Source organism: Penicillium cosmopolitanum (genome assembly GCF_028827165.1).
Source record: "Penicillium cosmopolitanum strain IBT 29677 chromosome Unknown utg000005l:1.0-4006212.0:1.0-4009387.0, whole genome shotgun sequence".
Classification (NCBI taxonomy): domain Eukaryota; kingdom Fungi; phylum Ascomycota; class Eurotiomycetes; order Eurotiales; family Aspergillaceae; genus Penicillium; species Penicillium cosmopolitanum.
The window spans coordinates 3,831,344-3,845,787 of NW_026622675.1; the positions used below are offsets into that span (position 1 = coordinate 3,831,344).

The window sequence follows — 14,444 nt, forward strand, 5'->3', positions numbered from 1 at the left end:
GTTTGGAAATAGAAGCCGGAAGAAAAGGCCAACCAGATTCGGATTTGAGAGTGATTTTTTTTTTCCAGGAACCTGTAATCAGTTTGCGAAATCATTTGTCCTGTTTTTTCCCGCTTCGTGAAGAAGGGCCACGGATCGTGCCGGGGTTGGGGCCAGAGGGAATGGGGCCAGGGGTGCGCCATTTTCACTGTGGAGCAGCTTGGGGCGAATTTGTGGAGTTGCAACGCAATCGGTTAGTAAATTAATGTGCATTCAGTAGTAAGTGATTGGCAATGTATCTTGCTATCACAATGATTATGGGAAGAAGAAATGAAGCCCTGGGGAAAATCGGAAAAAGCAGATATCTCAACAGTGAAATATTCATGCTCGCGCAAATTATCCTGCTGAATACAGCCTTAGGTGGAGGTTATTTGTAGTTGATTGGCATCGTTCCTGGGCAATCCTTTCACGCCCCACATACTGACTAGTTCGAGTATTCTTTACTCCGTCCTGCCGAGAGTTCTCTAAATACAGCAAATGGGACTGGGCCGTACATGCAGCAGCCTGATCACAGTGGACATTGTTTCCTTATGAGTTACGTAGTATCGTGCAGTATCTTGAGCTATTACAAATTGATATAGATAGTTGATTCAAGGAACAGAGCACGATGATATTGACACAGACAGCCGCAAAAGTCCCAGTTTTGTAGGATGCTAGGGTGCCTAACAGACTCTAACGAGCGCAACCATAATCTCTAAGATTTTCTTGTTCGTTTGTATAGAAGGGGGGTGATTTAGTGGAATGAAAAGGTAGATATGTTTCAGTTTCATTATGGTACGACTACTTTCTAAATAAAGAACCGTAGCTGATCTGGGGCCATCCTTACGGAGCAGATCACAATTTGAAGCCACTTTGAGCAAAGACTGATTTTGGGGCCAGTATCACTTGAAATTTGGGGCTAGCGAGGAAAGCCGAGTAGAAGCTATAAAGAATTCAGCTTAAGCAGTTCGACATTGGCTTTCACGCCACTGAGAGTTTTCCTTCAAAATGCATCTTTCCACGATGTGGTTCCGTCTGACCTGGATTCTTTCTTCTTTTATCTTGTGGATCTGCTCTGTTCCAACTTTTGCCCTTCCATCTACTCCATATCCATCGTCCTACCACTTGGAATCAAACGTTCGTACACTATCACAGTCATCCGACTCGTTATACAACCACACCCTTCTTCAGAAGCGCTCTGACGACCCGTCATACTCGGAAGCAAATTATATTTGGGAGGATGGCAGCAATAGGATTTTTCACGTTGCAAATTCAGCGGACCAGTTCCAGGATGCCGACAAGGCGTACGCCCAATTGAAGCTTGGAAATGAGCTGGGCTCGGGGGGTTATGGAACTGTCTATGAAGGCTCGCTTAAATCTCGCAACGGCGACTCGGACCAGGAAGGCGCCGCGAAACAGTCAGCGGCCAATGGACAAGTCGCAGTGAATGGGGCAATCCTGCAAAAGTCAATCGATAGTGATAACGTCGCAGAGGTTTACGGAATCTTCTGGCAGCCATCTGATAAAAAGTCCATAATTCTGATGGAACAGCTCCAGTCAGACGTTGATTCGACGCTCCAAGAGATAGCCAAGGATATCACAAAGCGTCAAGGTGCTGATTATAAGGCTTATACGTCGAAGATGATGGAAGGGGCTTTTCTTGGATTACGGGACACTCATGCCGCAGGCATAGCTCATCGTGACATTAAGCCTGAAAATATCATGTTCAGCGATTGCAATGGTGAATATAAGCTCATTGATTATGACCATGCAATCAGGAACGATGTGCTTCAAGCAGGCAATCAAGGCACGGCATTCGGATCACCTTTATACGAAGCGCCAGGTAAGTTTCAATGTTGGGAACTCTGAACTAGAAATGAGCCCCAGCTGACAATTCATCCAAGAGGTTGACACCGACGCATATAATGGATATCAAGCAGATGTATATTCCCTCGCTTGGATGCATTTTGATATTATGAACCCTACCCTACGCTATACACAACCAGACAGGCGGCAGGATTTGATGGCTTACACCCGTGGTGACCAAGCTAGCTCGAAACAGGACTTGAAAGGGAAATTGATTAAGGAGCTTAGAGCATGTGGAGTTGATTCGTCTGTTAAGTATCCTACTGCATTCAAAATGACCGGTTTGATTGCGCAGGCGCTCCAACCTGTCGAAAGGCGCATATCTATGTTTGAATATTACAAGCAATGGTGCAAGTTAACAGGAACAGCCGAAGGCAGTGCGGATGAATGGTCCAACGATACCGATGGAGCCAAATGGGATGACAGGGTTCAATAATTGGATTTGGCGACGAAGGAAACCTTGGAAGTAGACTAGGAAAGTGATTCATATGGCCTACTTCATATAGTTTAGATCGATGAGTGTATGAATGGGTTTAATTTACCCTGACGCCTTACAGTTGAATGTGATACTAGGACTGCTACTAGTAGTGTCACGATACCCCCCCGGATCTGTATTTAGTTACTAATACAATTTGACTGTACCACGTCCTGAAAACGAACTTAGAACCTCGTCAAGACCTACTCTGGCTTAATTCATATTGCCAATATGAGGTTGCCCTGATGGCATGCCAGTCTAGGCTGGCTAAGAAGGTAGTGGGGGACTATTTCCGGTGTCCTTTAGTCGAAAGTATAGGAGCAATTGTCAGAATTTAAGCGACAATATTAGAACCAGGTGCCGCTGTATAATGGTAATAACCGACTCAGTAAAGTTTATGCTAGTAAAATAGCCACAAGAGCCCGAGCCACTGCCATAATGGCTAGGGATAGTATACTAGGATTACAATATACTAGTATAGACTTCCAAGGTCGAATCGAAAGGAACCTGTCAAGGTACTGCTACAAGTGATACTTAGACTAGATCGCTGACGTACCCCTTCGATGCCTGAAATAAGCTTCCACCTGCAAATTAGCGGAATATTAGCGGAGATACGTAATACGTACTACGGCGCTGCCTGAGCTTCTTCAAGTTGGGGGCCGAAGATCGTACTAGTACAGGTATAAAGGAGCTGGAACATCCGACATCTGGGTATCTCGATCAATTAAAATTGACAACTTTCTAAAAGCCCTGAAGAACGATTCCATCCATTTAACCTCATTCATCATCACCAACCTGACCATGCCTGTCACGGAGATCGCCTTACTCCACCTCAAGACCCCCACACCATCGGACCCCCTCAAGGCAGTTTTTCATGAAGCCCAACAGGAACAATCCCAGTACTCCGGCCATCGAGTCAATTTCCTGCGCTCCTTGGATGATCGGAGTGATTTCTTCTTGCTGGGTGGGTGGGAGTCGGTGGCCCTGCATTGTGGTGAATGGGTGACCTCAGAGATTAATCAGCGACTTCTTGCGAAGTTGAAGGATGAAGTAGATATTGGGTATATGTTTCATTTGGATGTTGATGTGAGTTTAGATATAAAATGACAGGAAGGAACTGGAATGAAACTGACGCTCTCTCACAGCCCTCTACTCCTATCCCGGTCTCAGCACCAGTCATCAGAGTGGCCCGCTGCTTCATTGAAAAAGAGAACAAGGAGGAATTTGATCGTCTCTTTAAAGCGGGTCTGTCCGATTTGGAAAACTTCACGGCTCCTCATCCCTGCTTTGGAGGTTGGAGAATTGACAAGGAGGGTGAGGATGAAGAGTTTGTTCTTTTGAGTGGATGGAATTCGGTCGAGCATCATCATGAGTTTTATAAGTCCGAATTGTCGAAGGAGTTTGCGAAGACAAGGTCGGTGATTAAGAATACTGAGGTTAAGCATGTGCGTCTGGAGAACTGGGAGTGAAGGATAGTATCGTCGTTGAGGCTCTCTTCAGTGCCGTGCCAATTCCAAGGACATGCTACTAGTAGTGTTTCGAGAGAATATGCATCAACTCAATCATAATAAGATCGCTTTTATAAGCAGGCTATCTATGTGCCTTGACTCGAAGTCGGGAATTACCATAAGTACATGGAAGTCATCGATATACTCCGTATACTCCCCTCTATACCGTCTCAATCCGCTTGGCCAGCACTTGCTGCACAACATAATCCTCCATCTTCTCAAATCCATCAACAGCCTTGCCATACTGCTCAAAAACACCCTTCTGGTATCCATCCGCGATCTTCTCGATAAACTGCTCCTCCTGCCACCGTTGCCCGATGAGGTTCTCGAAAGTCTGACCGGGCGCACGCTCCATTCCCCAGACAGCCTTGTACGCGGCGCCGAGGGCACATGCATTATCTCCAATGTCCAGCTTGTAGACACCTTCCACACCGCCGAGGATCTCGCCAGCGATCTTGGCAATGGCTTCGTTCTTGGATCCACCTCCGACCAGGTAGACTCGGCGTGGTTGCGCGGGGAGACCGTTTCCGGGACTGGTAGTCAGACCACGGGAGCGCAGGCGGAGGGAAAGGAATTGACTCTCGACAATGGCGCGCGCTTCATCGTGCGGGGCGGTCCATCCGGACGTGGTTTCTTGTAAGTCGCCTGTCTCGGGGTTGTAGGTGAAGCGCCACTGGCCGGATGGGAGGTTCGGAACGATCTCCGGTCGCGGGAAGAAGAGACCCATCTTCATCGAATCGGCTGAGTTCTTTTGTCCTAGTGGTTGGCTCTCTAGAGCAATCTTGTCGAAATTGGCCCAGGGCTGGGCGGGGGTATCCTTGAGGGAATCATTAATCGCGTCTCGCACGTACTCGCGGGCTAGGCCGCCGTTCTTATAGCACAACATAAACATGTAGAGACCCGCCGTTGTGGGGTGGTTGAAGAAGTGGGTGGCGGGGTCGGGCATGTAACTGGGGGTGGACATGAGGAAAGTTGTAGAGGTTCCGAGAGATACCATCGCGTCGGAAGGTCGGAGAGGGAGGGCAAGGATGGTGGCTGGGTTGTCGCCGGTAGCTGGAATCACTGTGCAGTCAGGGCTGAAGCCATAGCGCTGTGTATAGTATGGGTGGACGGAGCCCAGGTGTAGTCCTCCATCCTCGGGCACTTCGCCCAGCTTTTGCTTCAGATCGTTGAGCTCGAACTTGCCGGAGCACAGCTTGAGGATCTGTTCATCGTAGGCACCCTTCTTGATATTCCACAAGTTCATCCCGCATACATCAGAGATATCGAAAGGCGCAATTTGACCGAGGAAGAGCGAGGCGATGAATGAGGACACCAAGGAGATTCGGGCTGTCTTGCTATACACTTCGGGGTGCTTCCTCGTGAAGCGGAGAATCTGGGGACCTGTGAATCTCTAGAGAAGGAAGCCTCAATTAGCTTTATCCGGAGTTCATGCCATGTGGTGCGGCTCTTACGTGATGGGCCTTGCTTCCAGTGGCCTGGGCCAATTGCTCTTGACCACCAAGGGCGGCATCGAACTCGTCGCATTCTTTCTGGGTGCTGGAGTCCTGCCAATTGGGACTGTAGGGATGAGAGAAGGCGGCGGGGAGTTGATCTTGAAGAGACTTGGACGCATCCAAGCCGCGAAGGAGATTCTCTGCTTCATTGCCCCAGTAGACACTTCCATGCTGTTGTCCCGCACCGCTGATCCCCTTGACCCGACTGAAGTCTAGCCCTTGCTTGCGCAAACTCTCGAGAACGGTATCCATAGCCTGTAGCCATAATGCGACCGGAGCGAAGACTTCATGTTCGGCTTCGTTCGTCAGTACACCCTTTTTGATGGGGAAACCGGTGGAATCGGCATCGAAGTCGAATTTGGCAATGTAGACGACCTTGAGATCGGAGTTAACGACCAGGCCCTTGAGTTGCTGGGTTGACAGATCGAAACCGATGTAGAGGGGGGGATTGCGACATGTCGACTGGTACTGTGAGAGCTCACAGTTGGCAATTGTGAGCAAATCAGGGGAAAAGAGAAATGTAGGTAAGAAGAAGTGTAAGACTAGGAGGAGCCCTGGAGGGAAATAGAAGATATTAATTGAGGCAAGTCAATCGCGGGGTGGAAGGCCGATCAAGTTAAGTCGGGATGATGTCAAAGCTCCACCACTTCGGGTTGAACTTGCTCTTTTAGCCGGAGTCACGGGGTCACGGGGGTCACTACTCCGGCTGCAGTAGTATACTATTCTAGTATAGTATACTAGTTATTAGTTAACTATAGTCAGTATACTAGTAGTAAAATAGTAAGACGTATTCTTTCCCTTTTCTGGGTTCTTCTTATTTTTCCCTTTTAGGCTCTGCTCTGCTCCACTCGGCACTCGGGCATCGGAGCTGTCCGGCTAAATTGCTGATGTCTCTGCTAAATGTCGGTTGAATACTACTAGTTAGTAGTAGCTAGTACTATGAATAGTCTGCCCCACAGCACAAAATATGGGGAATGGGGAACGAGGAAAAAATGCTCAAGATACATACGACATATGAGATTTTGTCCAGATCTGTTTGTTGGGTATGAGTATATACTCAACATGGCATCCTTATTAAAACTTGGAACTTGGAGTCTTGAACGGCTCTATTGTATCCGAGTCCAAGCCAACTCAACCAAACGGTTAGCTTTTGCACTACTACCCGGGAAGAAATAACGAAACATGATTCCCGCCTCATAGCATCGGAACTGTAGTTGCTCCACGGCTTCAAGACTCTCGGGCTGGAGTTTGGGATCGTATCAGTGCCATCAACGCATTAGGGTTTCAAACAACTCCATAATTTTAAATTCGGGCCTTCTTGTCTGGGAAAAACTCCTCTATCCGGGTCTGTCGTCTCTTCATTCCAGGTAGGTGTATCGTTGCTTGGCCCTCCGTCCCCGATGGGTTTTTAGGGAATTCCTTTTTGAACAGGACTGGCCGCGTCGGGGGCCTGCAAAGGTCAATCACCATGCTGTCCACCGCTAGATTTCTCAGACGATCAATGCTTCAACATTATGTGATTTGCGAGGCTTGGCAACTTGAATACGAGTATGGCGCAGAGGAAAGAAAACAGTCTATCATCTTGCTCGAATGAAGTTATTTCCAATTTCACTTTCACTTTCATTTCCATCTGTAGAAACAAGAGAACATCATTGGAAGTGTGGAGAAAGTACATGAAATGATGGATGGTCTTACCTGTTTGGATGTGATCATTCATGCACAAGCATGGCAAGGAAGTTGAGATATAATCATATAGTTGATAAGAACACTCTCGTTCCAGTGCGTCATCCGCTTTAGTAGTACAGCAGTTACTAGTGATACTATTTACTAGTAGTAAGAAGAGATATGGGGATGAAACTTGGAAGATCGCATGAAATTAAAGCCCCGAAGGTTGAAGAAGAAAGGTTCAATGAAGGCGAAGGTGAGACTAGATAAAGGCGTCCTCATGTGATTGCGCCATTATGACAACTCGCAACATCTAGCAAACAAATAGTTGCAGTGCTAATAATGATACTGCACTTGAACGTTCAAGACAATATCCCGGGCTTCGCATTCAAGGTTGAAGCAATTCAGTTCATCGATGAGTGTATATTCTTCCCGGATATCGAGATGCAACACTACTGCTTCAAGATTCGGACAACAACTCCCCTCAACCAGCTCTGAAAGCTGCGATACTAACTGTAGTTGATGGCCCTCAACCACGTCTGTAATTTCGATTCGTTTGAGAGAGCGGGGAAATATCTTAGCAGGCGGCTTTGAATCCCAATGATCAGTAGAGTCGTGACTGACACGGCCGATCAAGTGAGAATGCCGAACCGTGATATCTTCCATGACAACAAAGTCACTGAATGTCCCAAAAGGAACATCTTCGGCGTCCTGATATTCCAATTGATCTCTGTACCGTTTGCCATAACAGATACGAAGAGTCCTGAGCGTCGTGGCGGAAGGAAGAAGCAACTTGCGAAATAGCGAAGCATCGAACTTTTCAGAGTCAAGTATCTCATCCAGATGTGATTCAAACTCCATCTTGATAGAGAAATGCTCGAGTTTCGTGCACAGGACAAGCCAGTCCAACACACCCGGAGACCAATAGGCCTCGTCAACGATTATCTGCCGAACCGAGCTTGAATTGTAGGTCTTGTCGAGCGACATGTGATCCACAATCGGGTATTCAACCATGCGTGAGACGTATATTGTGCGAACGGCAGGAAAGTAGAAGAAGGGCGCGAGAAAACCGGAGCTAATCCATGAGTCTGAACACCCTCGGACATCTTCCAAGTATGGAAATGGGGGAGCTTCATGGAAAGGATATTTTCGGCTGGCGGCTTTGTGTAGTATATCCAACATTATCTCAGAATATTCATTACCGAACTCGATTGTTTCGAGGTGATTCGTTCGGACAAGCAGTAGTCCCAGCCATGCTTCTGCGCAACGGTTCTTGTCATCAAACTTCTCCTCCCAGGTTCACCTGTCGAACACCTCTTCGGGCGTAAATATCTCGTCCAGTGCGTTTTGAATGAAGGATGCGACCTCAGGGTCCCCTTTTAATTGATCCACTGACTCCTGGTAATCCGATACAGGCTCACAGGACATTTTCAATCGCCGAACCTGGCTGGCAATCTCTGGGTCTCGCCATAATCGCACAATCAAGTGAGCGTATTTGACGGAGAAAGAGCAGAGCGATAAAGAGTGGTAGAGCATAGATTCGAATACATCATGGAAATGACGACAGCAGAGACTTAGTGAGTGCAGGGTGATTTGCGAGTCAGAGCTTCTTTGGATATGCTCTCCGATCATAAGAAGTAGTTCCGGTGGCAGGCGGTCCATCGTGATGATAGAGTATTGCAGGAGGATGAGGACAGGAGAGAGACTCGGATAAAATGATAGTGGTAATAAACTGAAAGAAGAGAGAGGAGAGGAAATTGAACTTGAAGCTATCCCATTGTTTACAAAGGGAAGGAGCCTGTTGGTGCCTGAGGCAGCGAATGCCTAGAGCACCGCACCTCAACAACAGAGAATCTCAGAACCACCTGGCATGAAAGTAAGGATTATATGGAAATATCTGGATAGTGTATATACAGAGAGTAAGGGTGGATGTGAGAGAGGCGATCACAATGGAAAATGGGTAGTATTGGAATGATATCTCCGGGGCTGAGCTGAAAGGAACTAGATATCCATAGCAGTGGAGTAGTAGCAGGTGAAAAAGCCCGCAGGACATAGGACTCTAGCCATTGTCCTAAGTAAATAGATTGGAGCAGCGTGCGCAAATCATAGAAACGCCCGCCTATGCATTATTTTCATCGTCGGTGCGAGGTATGTACAACATTCACAAATTACAGCGATCCATCATTGCCATCACTTTTACTGCAGGAACCGACCCAGCGGACCCCCGACATTCTTCAAGTCCAAAAGGAATGTATCATGTCCAAACATCGAGACATCTTCGCCTAGCTCGATGTGCTTCACGGTTTGGTTACCGCCTGCGCGGAGGGTCTCGGCGATTTCACGCTGCTGCCATGCGGGGAAGAGAATGTCACTGGCCACTCCCATGACGAGGACCTCGTGGTTCTTGAGACCGGCCAGGCCGGCGACGAGGTCGCGTGGGGGTCCATCGGTGCTGCCGGGGACAGCTTGGTCTGTGGGTGGAATGGAGGCAGTTACCTCGGGTTGTTCCTCGTAGGGCTGGTCGGGGAGGGTGAGAGTGCAGGTGGGGTCAGAGACATTGGGTGAGATGCCTCCCTTGGCAATGCGGGACTCGGATTCAGCACGGCGACGTCGGGTCTCTGATTCATGAGCGTGGCCGAGATCGAACAGGTCCATGGCCTTGGACACATAGAGAAGACTGTTCGGGTCGAATTCCAGGCACCACTTCTCACCGGCATGATCGAGGTAGGTCTCAATCAGGAAGTCTGGGCACAGTGCTGGCTGCTTGCTGGGGTCGGCACGGCGGCGTCCGAATCGGTTCTCCCACTCGGGGCCACTGCGGTAAGTGACGGTTGCGATCTCTCGGGCAAGCTTCATGCCGGAGTGAGGGGGAATGGAATCATAGTAGAAGCCACGTGCCCAGTTGGGGTCCATCATAAGAACCTGGCGTTGGGTGTGTCGCATCGCAATGCTGTAAGGATGGCTGCGTGCACAACCGCTGATGCTGACAATCTTCCCCACGCGATCCGGGAAGAGAACGCCAGCGGCCAGACTTTGCATACCTCCCATGCTGGAGCCCACGGAGGCCGCGAGCTTCTCAATACCAAGCGCGTCGAGCAAGCGGAATTGAGCTCGTACCATGTCGTCTACAGTCAAGATCGGGAATCGGGTCGCATAGCGTTCCCCGTCGGAGGGGTCGGTGGATGAGGGTCCAGTAGAACCGAAGCAGCCACCTAGAACGTTTGTGCAGATGATATGGTATTTATCGGTATCGAGCGGCAGTCCGGGACCTATGAACTTCTCCCACCATCCGGGGTTGGGGTTGGAGGGGGTGCTGTGAGCATGACTTGACGCGGACAAGCCAGTGTGTAGGAGGATCGCATTACTCTTGTCGCTGTTGAGCTGACCCCATGATTCGTATGCAATATCGAATTCTGGCAGGACTCCCCCCCAATCCAACAGAATTGGTTTATCGCTGTGAAACCGTTCATGTTCTCCGGCGGTGTATGAGGGTTCGGGGCCGGATTCGAGCGAGCGGGCGGAGAGCAGTGCGGACCGTGCCTCTTGCGCATCTAGACATGGGAAGGACATGGCTGGGTTGGAAGAGTCTCTAGACGCGGCACTAGTCGAGGAAAGGCGCAGAGAGCCAGTGTATTTCAGTTGCGACTGCGACAGTGTCAACGGGCGACGGGCTGCGGCGAGGATGGACGAGTCGCTGGGTCGCCATTGTGGGACTCGCACGGAGCGAGATGCATTGCGGAGAGCTCCATGGAGCGAACGCATTGTGGGATAATGATATCCGGTGAGATTCGAGAGGAGAATAACAATTGAAGAGTTACAAATGCCCTCGGAGGATGAGATGGTTATCAATCAAGTTGCCGCCCGAAAGGTCAGGCCAAAATCTATCCTCAAAAGGAAGGCGGTGGCACTTTCCAGCATGGCGTCATGCATCTGACTTCTGATTGGTCGGAGCTCCCCGCGGATTCCCCGCCTTCGGGTTCGCATTGCCCGATTGGGAGTTCTTATACTTCCCAAGGTTCAGCAAGAGGAAAGAAAGTTGAATTCAAATACAGAATGCTCATTTAGCCTACAGAAAGGTGATTTTAGTAAAGCTCTATCCTAGTAAGAGCTTGAGTTCTGTGACGATGTTGAAAAAGGAAGGATGTATGTAGTACTATTTTCATACAAGTAGTAGCACTAGTAACTAACTAGTACTTCATATTTCATGCACCTGAAACTATTTCATTCGCTAAAATACATGCTGGTCTGTGTCCATGGAATACATGGATGGAAACATTCCTCTAGTAGCTACGAGGTAATTGCAGAACCTTCTCGCTGACATAATTCAGAATCATCTCCCGACTGACAGGAGCGATCCGAGGCACGAAGCATTCACGCAAGTACCGTTCAACATCATACTCCATAGCATATCCCATACCCCCATGAGCCAGCACGGCCCGCTCGCAAGCTGTGAAAGCAGCTTCTGCAGCCAGGTACTTGGCGCTGTTGCAGGCCACGCCGATGGAGTGGAAGGGCACCGACCCATCGTTGGTGTCATATAGACGAGCTGCGTGGTAGGTCGCCAGCTTAGCGGCTTCCAGCTTCATATAGGCATCGGCGAGAGGATGGGCGACACCTTGATTTTGACCAATAGGTCGACCAAAGACAACTCGTTCTTGAGCATACTGTGATGCCTTCTCTAGAGCGGCGTAGCCCAGACCCAGTGCTTCACCAGCCAACAAGCATCGCTCGGCATTCATTCCGTGGAGGATGATCTTGAATCCCTGGTTTTCCTCTCCAATGAGGGTGTCGGCGGGGATTTGGTAGTTGTCGAAGAAGACCTCGTTGGCATCGACAGCGCGACCGCCCATCTTCTTGATCTTGCGCATGTCGAGACCCGGCTGGTCGCGGTTGAGATCGATGCAGAACAGGGAGAGACCTTCGCTGGACTTCTTCACTTCCTCCAGCGGAGTGGTTCGGGCAAGAAGGATCATCTTGGATGCGACCTGCGCGCAAGTAATCCAAATCTTTTGACCAGTGACGGAATATCCATCAGCGTTCTTGCTGGCCAGGGTCGAGAGTTTCAGAGTCTCGAGACCGGTGTTGGGCTCGGTGACACCGAAACAGGTTCTCCATGTGCCATTAATAATATTGGGGATTGTCGTCTCCAACTGTTCTTTGGTGCCGAATTTGGCCAGTGGTTGAGTGGCATAGACATTGGCGTGAATGGCCTGTGCTCCAGCCATTCCTGCGCCAGACTGGGTAATGGTTTGCATCATCATTGTAGCCTCAGAAATCCCTATGATTCATTATCAGTATTGTTTCATCACATTTCTGATCATTTCAGCAAGAAACATACCCAATCCAGCTCCTCCGTGCGACTCGGGCAGGGCAATTCCCAGCCACCCGTCCCTTAGCCAATGCGGCATGAAACTCTTTGGGGTCTTTTTCAAGTTGATCGCGCTCTTGCCAGTACGTGTTTGGGAATTTAGAGCAAATGTGGGAAATGGCTTCGCGAACAGTCAACTGTTCCTCTGTGAAGCCTGTCATTTCCATCAATTCACGTCGCGCCGAGGTCGAAAAGGCCGAGCGCATTGGCAGGCGATTGCGCACAGCGTTGGAGGCTTGTAGGGATGGCGAAGCTGCTGCCCAGCCCGATCGAAGTAATCGCTGCCATTGTGGTCGAGACATGATGTATAAATGTTGTTGGTTGTCGTTAATTCGCCGGTCTGCATGCTGGTCTTAAATGATGTCGACGAATTGCATGTAACCGAGCATATAGCCGACTCGGCTGTTCGGGCGCATGGCGCTTATTAAACTTAGAGCAATGGGGGAGTCAAATAGAGCATGAAGAATCAGACTGCCGACTACTGCTCTATCAGTTGTATATTTTTATTTTTTATTTCTTAAATATTCTCGCAATATGAGGGGACTCGCACTTCTTCGTGGAGCGTATCCCTTGAGGGCGTCCCTCCGCCCCGCCATTTCTTCTCTTCTCCCTCCTTCGCGTCAACATTTCAAATTCCAATATTCAACCACATCTTCAGGTGGTCACCGTGCAGCGCCTCTAGAGGGTGTGACAGTTGTGAGTTTGGAACAGGCCATTGCTGCACCATTCTGTACAAGACAGTTGGCCGATCTCGGCGCCCGTGTCATCAAGGTTGAACGACCTGGAGTTGGTGATTTTGCCCGACAATATGACACACGTGTGAATGGACAAGCTTCCCACTTCATTTGGACCAACCGATCAAAAGAGAGTTTGGCACTCGATTTAAAGAATGAAAAGGACCATTCCACGTTGATGAAGCTATTGGAGAAGGCCGATGTGCTCGTTCAGAACTTGGCTCCAGGTGCTGCTGCGCGATTAGGCCTTTCCCACGAGTCACTAAAGGGGAAACACCCTTCCCTGATTGTTTGCGACATCTCCGGGTACGGTCAAGATGGCCCATATCGCGACAAGAAGGCATACGACCTTCTGATCCAGAGTGAAGCTGGTATGTTATCTGTGACTGGTACTGGCAAGGAGCCCGCCAAGGTGGGGATCTCCATTGCGGATATCGCCGCAGGAATGTACGCCTACACCAATATCCTCTCAGCCCTGATTCAGCGCGGCAAGGACGGCCAAGGCTGCAAAATTGACATTTCCATGCTTGAGAGTATGGTCGAATGGATGGGCTTCCCTATGTATTACGCCTTTGAAGGTGCTGCTGGCCCAGTCCCCGCGGGTGCATCGCATGCCTCTATTTATCCATATGGTCCATTCGAAACTGGAGACGGGCAAACCGTCATGCTTGGCATCCAGAACGAGAGGGAGTGGGCCAACTTCTGCACCGAAGTCCTCTTTCAGCCCGATATCGTGTCAGATGAGCGATTCGCTAGTAACTCGTTACGGACACAGAACCGCGATGCTCTCAAAGCCATTATCTGTGATAGCTTTTCGAAACTCACAGCGGAAGAGACTACCGCGCGACTTGACAAGGCCTCAATTGCTAATGCCAATGTTAATGACATGCAAGGCCTTTGGAACCACGCCCAACTCAAGGCCCGCGAGCGATGGACGGAAGTCCAGACACCAGCTGGGATTGTCCCGACTCTTCTCCCGCCAGGTTCTACCAATGCGGCTGATAAGGGAGGATTTGGTGCTCAGATTGCATCAATTCCGAAGGTCGGGGAGCATAATCAAGCCATTCTGGCCGAACTAGGGCTAGAATAGTTGTCTATATTCTGATTTTGTGGCCAATAGACTTAGATAAGCTACGAAATTTGAGCTGGTTTCATGAAAGAGATAGAACCTACGCTACATTCCTCACGGCGGGCTCGAACGCCCCGGGGGGAATTGTGAGCAATTGAACTATTAATTGGTCGTACATGCCAGAATGTCACTACGTTTTAGATGGTTCTTTAGAATTTACCACTAAAGGGTGTCCCCCCATTTTG

At 49.3% G+C, this 14,444-nt stretch overlaps 8 protein-coding genes across 8 annotated transcripts; 3 read left to right on the top strand and 5 right to left on the bottom strand.

The window, feature by feature from the left end:
- Positions 1-1,026: 1,026 nt before the first annotated feature.
- Positions 1,027-2,320, top strand: N7509_004445 (protein kinase family protein; the record flags this gene model as incomplete). The annotated part of the gene is made up of 2 exons (XM_056629082.1): positions 1,027-1,861; positions 1,923-2,320. 2 exons carry the CDS (start codon positions 1,027-1,029, stop codon positions 2,318-2,320), a joined length of 1,233 nt encoding a protein of 410 aa, XP_056491816.1.
- An 840-nt stretch (positions 2,321-3,160) lies between these two features.
- Positions 3,161-3,828, top strand: N7509_004446 (uncharacterized protein; the record flags this gene model as incomplete). Its single annotated transcript, XM_056629083.1, has 2 exons — positions 3,161-3,445; positions 3,505-3,828. 2 exons carry the CDS (start codon positions 3,161-3,163, stop codon positions 3,826-3,828), a joined length of 609 nt encoding a protein of 202 aa, XP_056491817.1.
- Positions 3,829-4,027: 199 nt separating this feature from the next.
- N7509_004447 (xylulokinase) lies at positions 4,028-6,377 on the bottom strand (the record flags this gene model as incomplete). Its single annotated transcript, XM_056629084.1, has 3 exons — positions 4,028-5,260; positions 5,322-5,831; positions 6,369-6,377. 3 exons carry the CDS (start codon positions 6,375-6,377, stop codon positions 4,028-4,030), a joined length of 1,752 nt encoding a protein of 583 aa, XP_056491818.1.
- A 987-nt stretch (positions 6,378-7,364) lies between these two features.
- N7509_004448 (uncharacterized protein) lies at positions 7,365-8,042 on the bottom strand (the record flags this gene model as incomplete). The annotated part of the gene is made up of 1 exon (XM_056629085.1): positions 7,365-8,042. One exon carries the CDS (start codon positions 8,040-8,042, stop codon positions 7,365-7,367), a length of 678 nt encoding a protein of 225 aa, XP_056491819.1.
- Positions 8,043-8,327: 285 nt separating this feature from the next.
- Positions 8,328-8,690, bottom strand: N7509_004449 (uncharacterized protein; the record flags this gene model as incomplete). Its single annotated transcript, XM_056629086.1, has 1 exon — positions 8,328-8,690. One exon carries the CDS (start codon positions 8,688-8,690, stop codon positions 8,328-8,330), a length of 363 nt encoding a protein of 120 aa, XP_056491820.1.
- Positions 8,691-9,224: 534 nt separating this feature from the next.
- N7509_004450 (homoserine O-acetyltransferase family protein) lies at positions 9,225-10,790 on the bottom strand (the record flags this gene model as incomplete). The annotated part of the gene is made up of 1 exon (XM_056629087.1): positions 9,225-10,790. One exon carries the CDS (start codon positions 10,788-10,790, stop codon positions 9,225-9,227), a length of 1,566 nt encoding a protein of 521 aa, XP_056491821.1.
- A 518-nt stretch (positions 10,791-11,308) lies between these two features.
- On the bottom strand, positions 11,309-12,742 carry N7509_004451 (acyl-CoA dehydrogenase family protein; the record flags this gene model as incomplete). Its single annotated transcript, XM_056629088.1, has 3 exons — positions 11,309-12,306; positions 12,367-12,517; positions 12,572-12,742. The coding sequence occupies 3 exons, from the start codon at positions 12,740-12,742 to the stop codon at positions 11,309-11,311; spliced, it is 1,320 nt and encodes a 439-aa protein (XP_056491822.1).
- Positions 12,743-12,930: 188 nt separating this feature from the next.
- On the top strand, positions 12,931-14,220 carry N7509_004452 (CaiB/BaiF CoA transferase family protein; the record flags this gene model as incomplete). The annotated part of the gene is made up of 1 exon (XM_056629089.1): positions 12,931-14,220. One exon carries the CDS (start codon positions 12,931-12,933, stop codon positions 14,218-14,220), a length of 1,290 nt encoding a protein of 429 aa, XP_056491823.1.
- Positions 14,221-14,444: the final 224 nt, after the last annotated feature.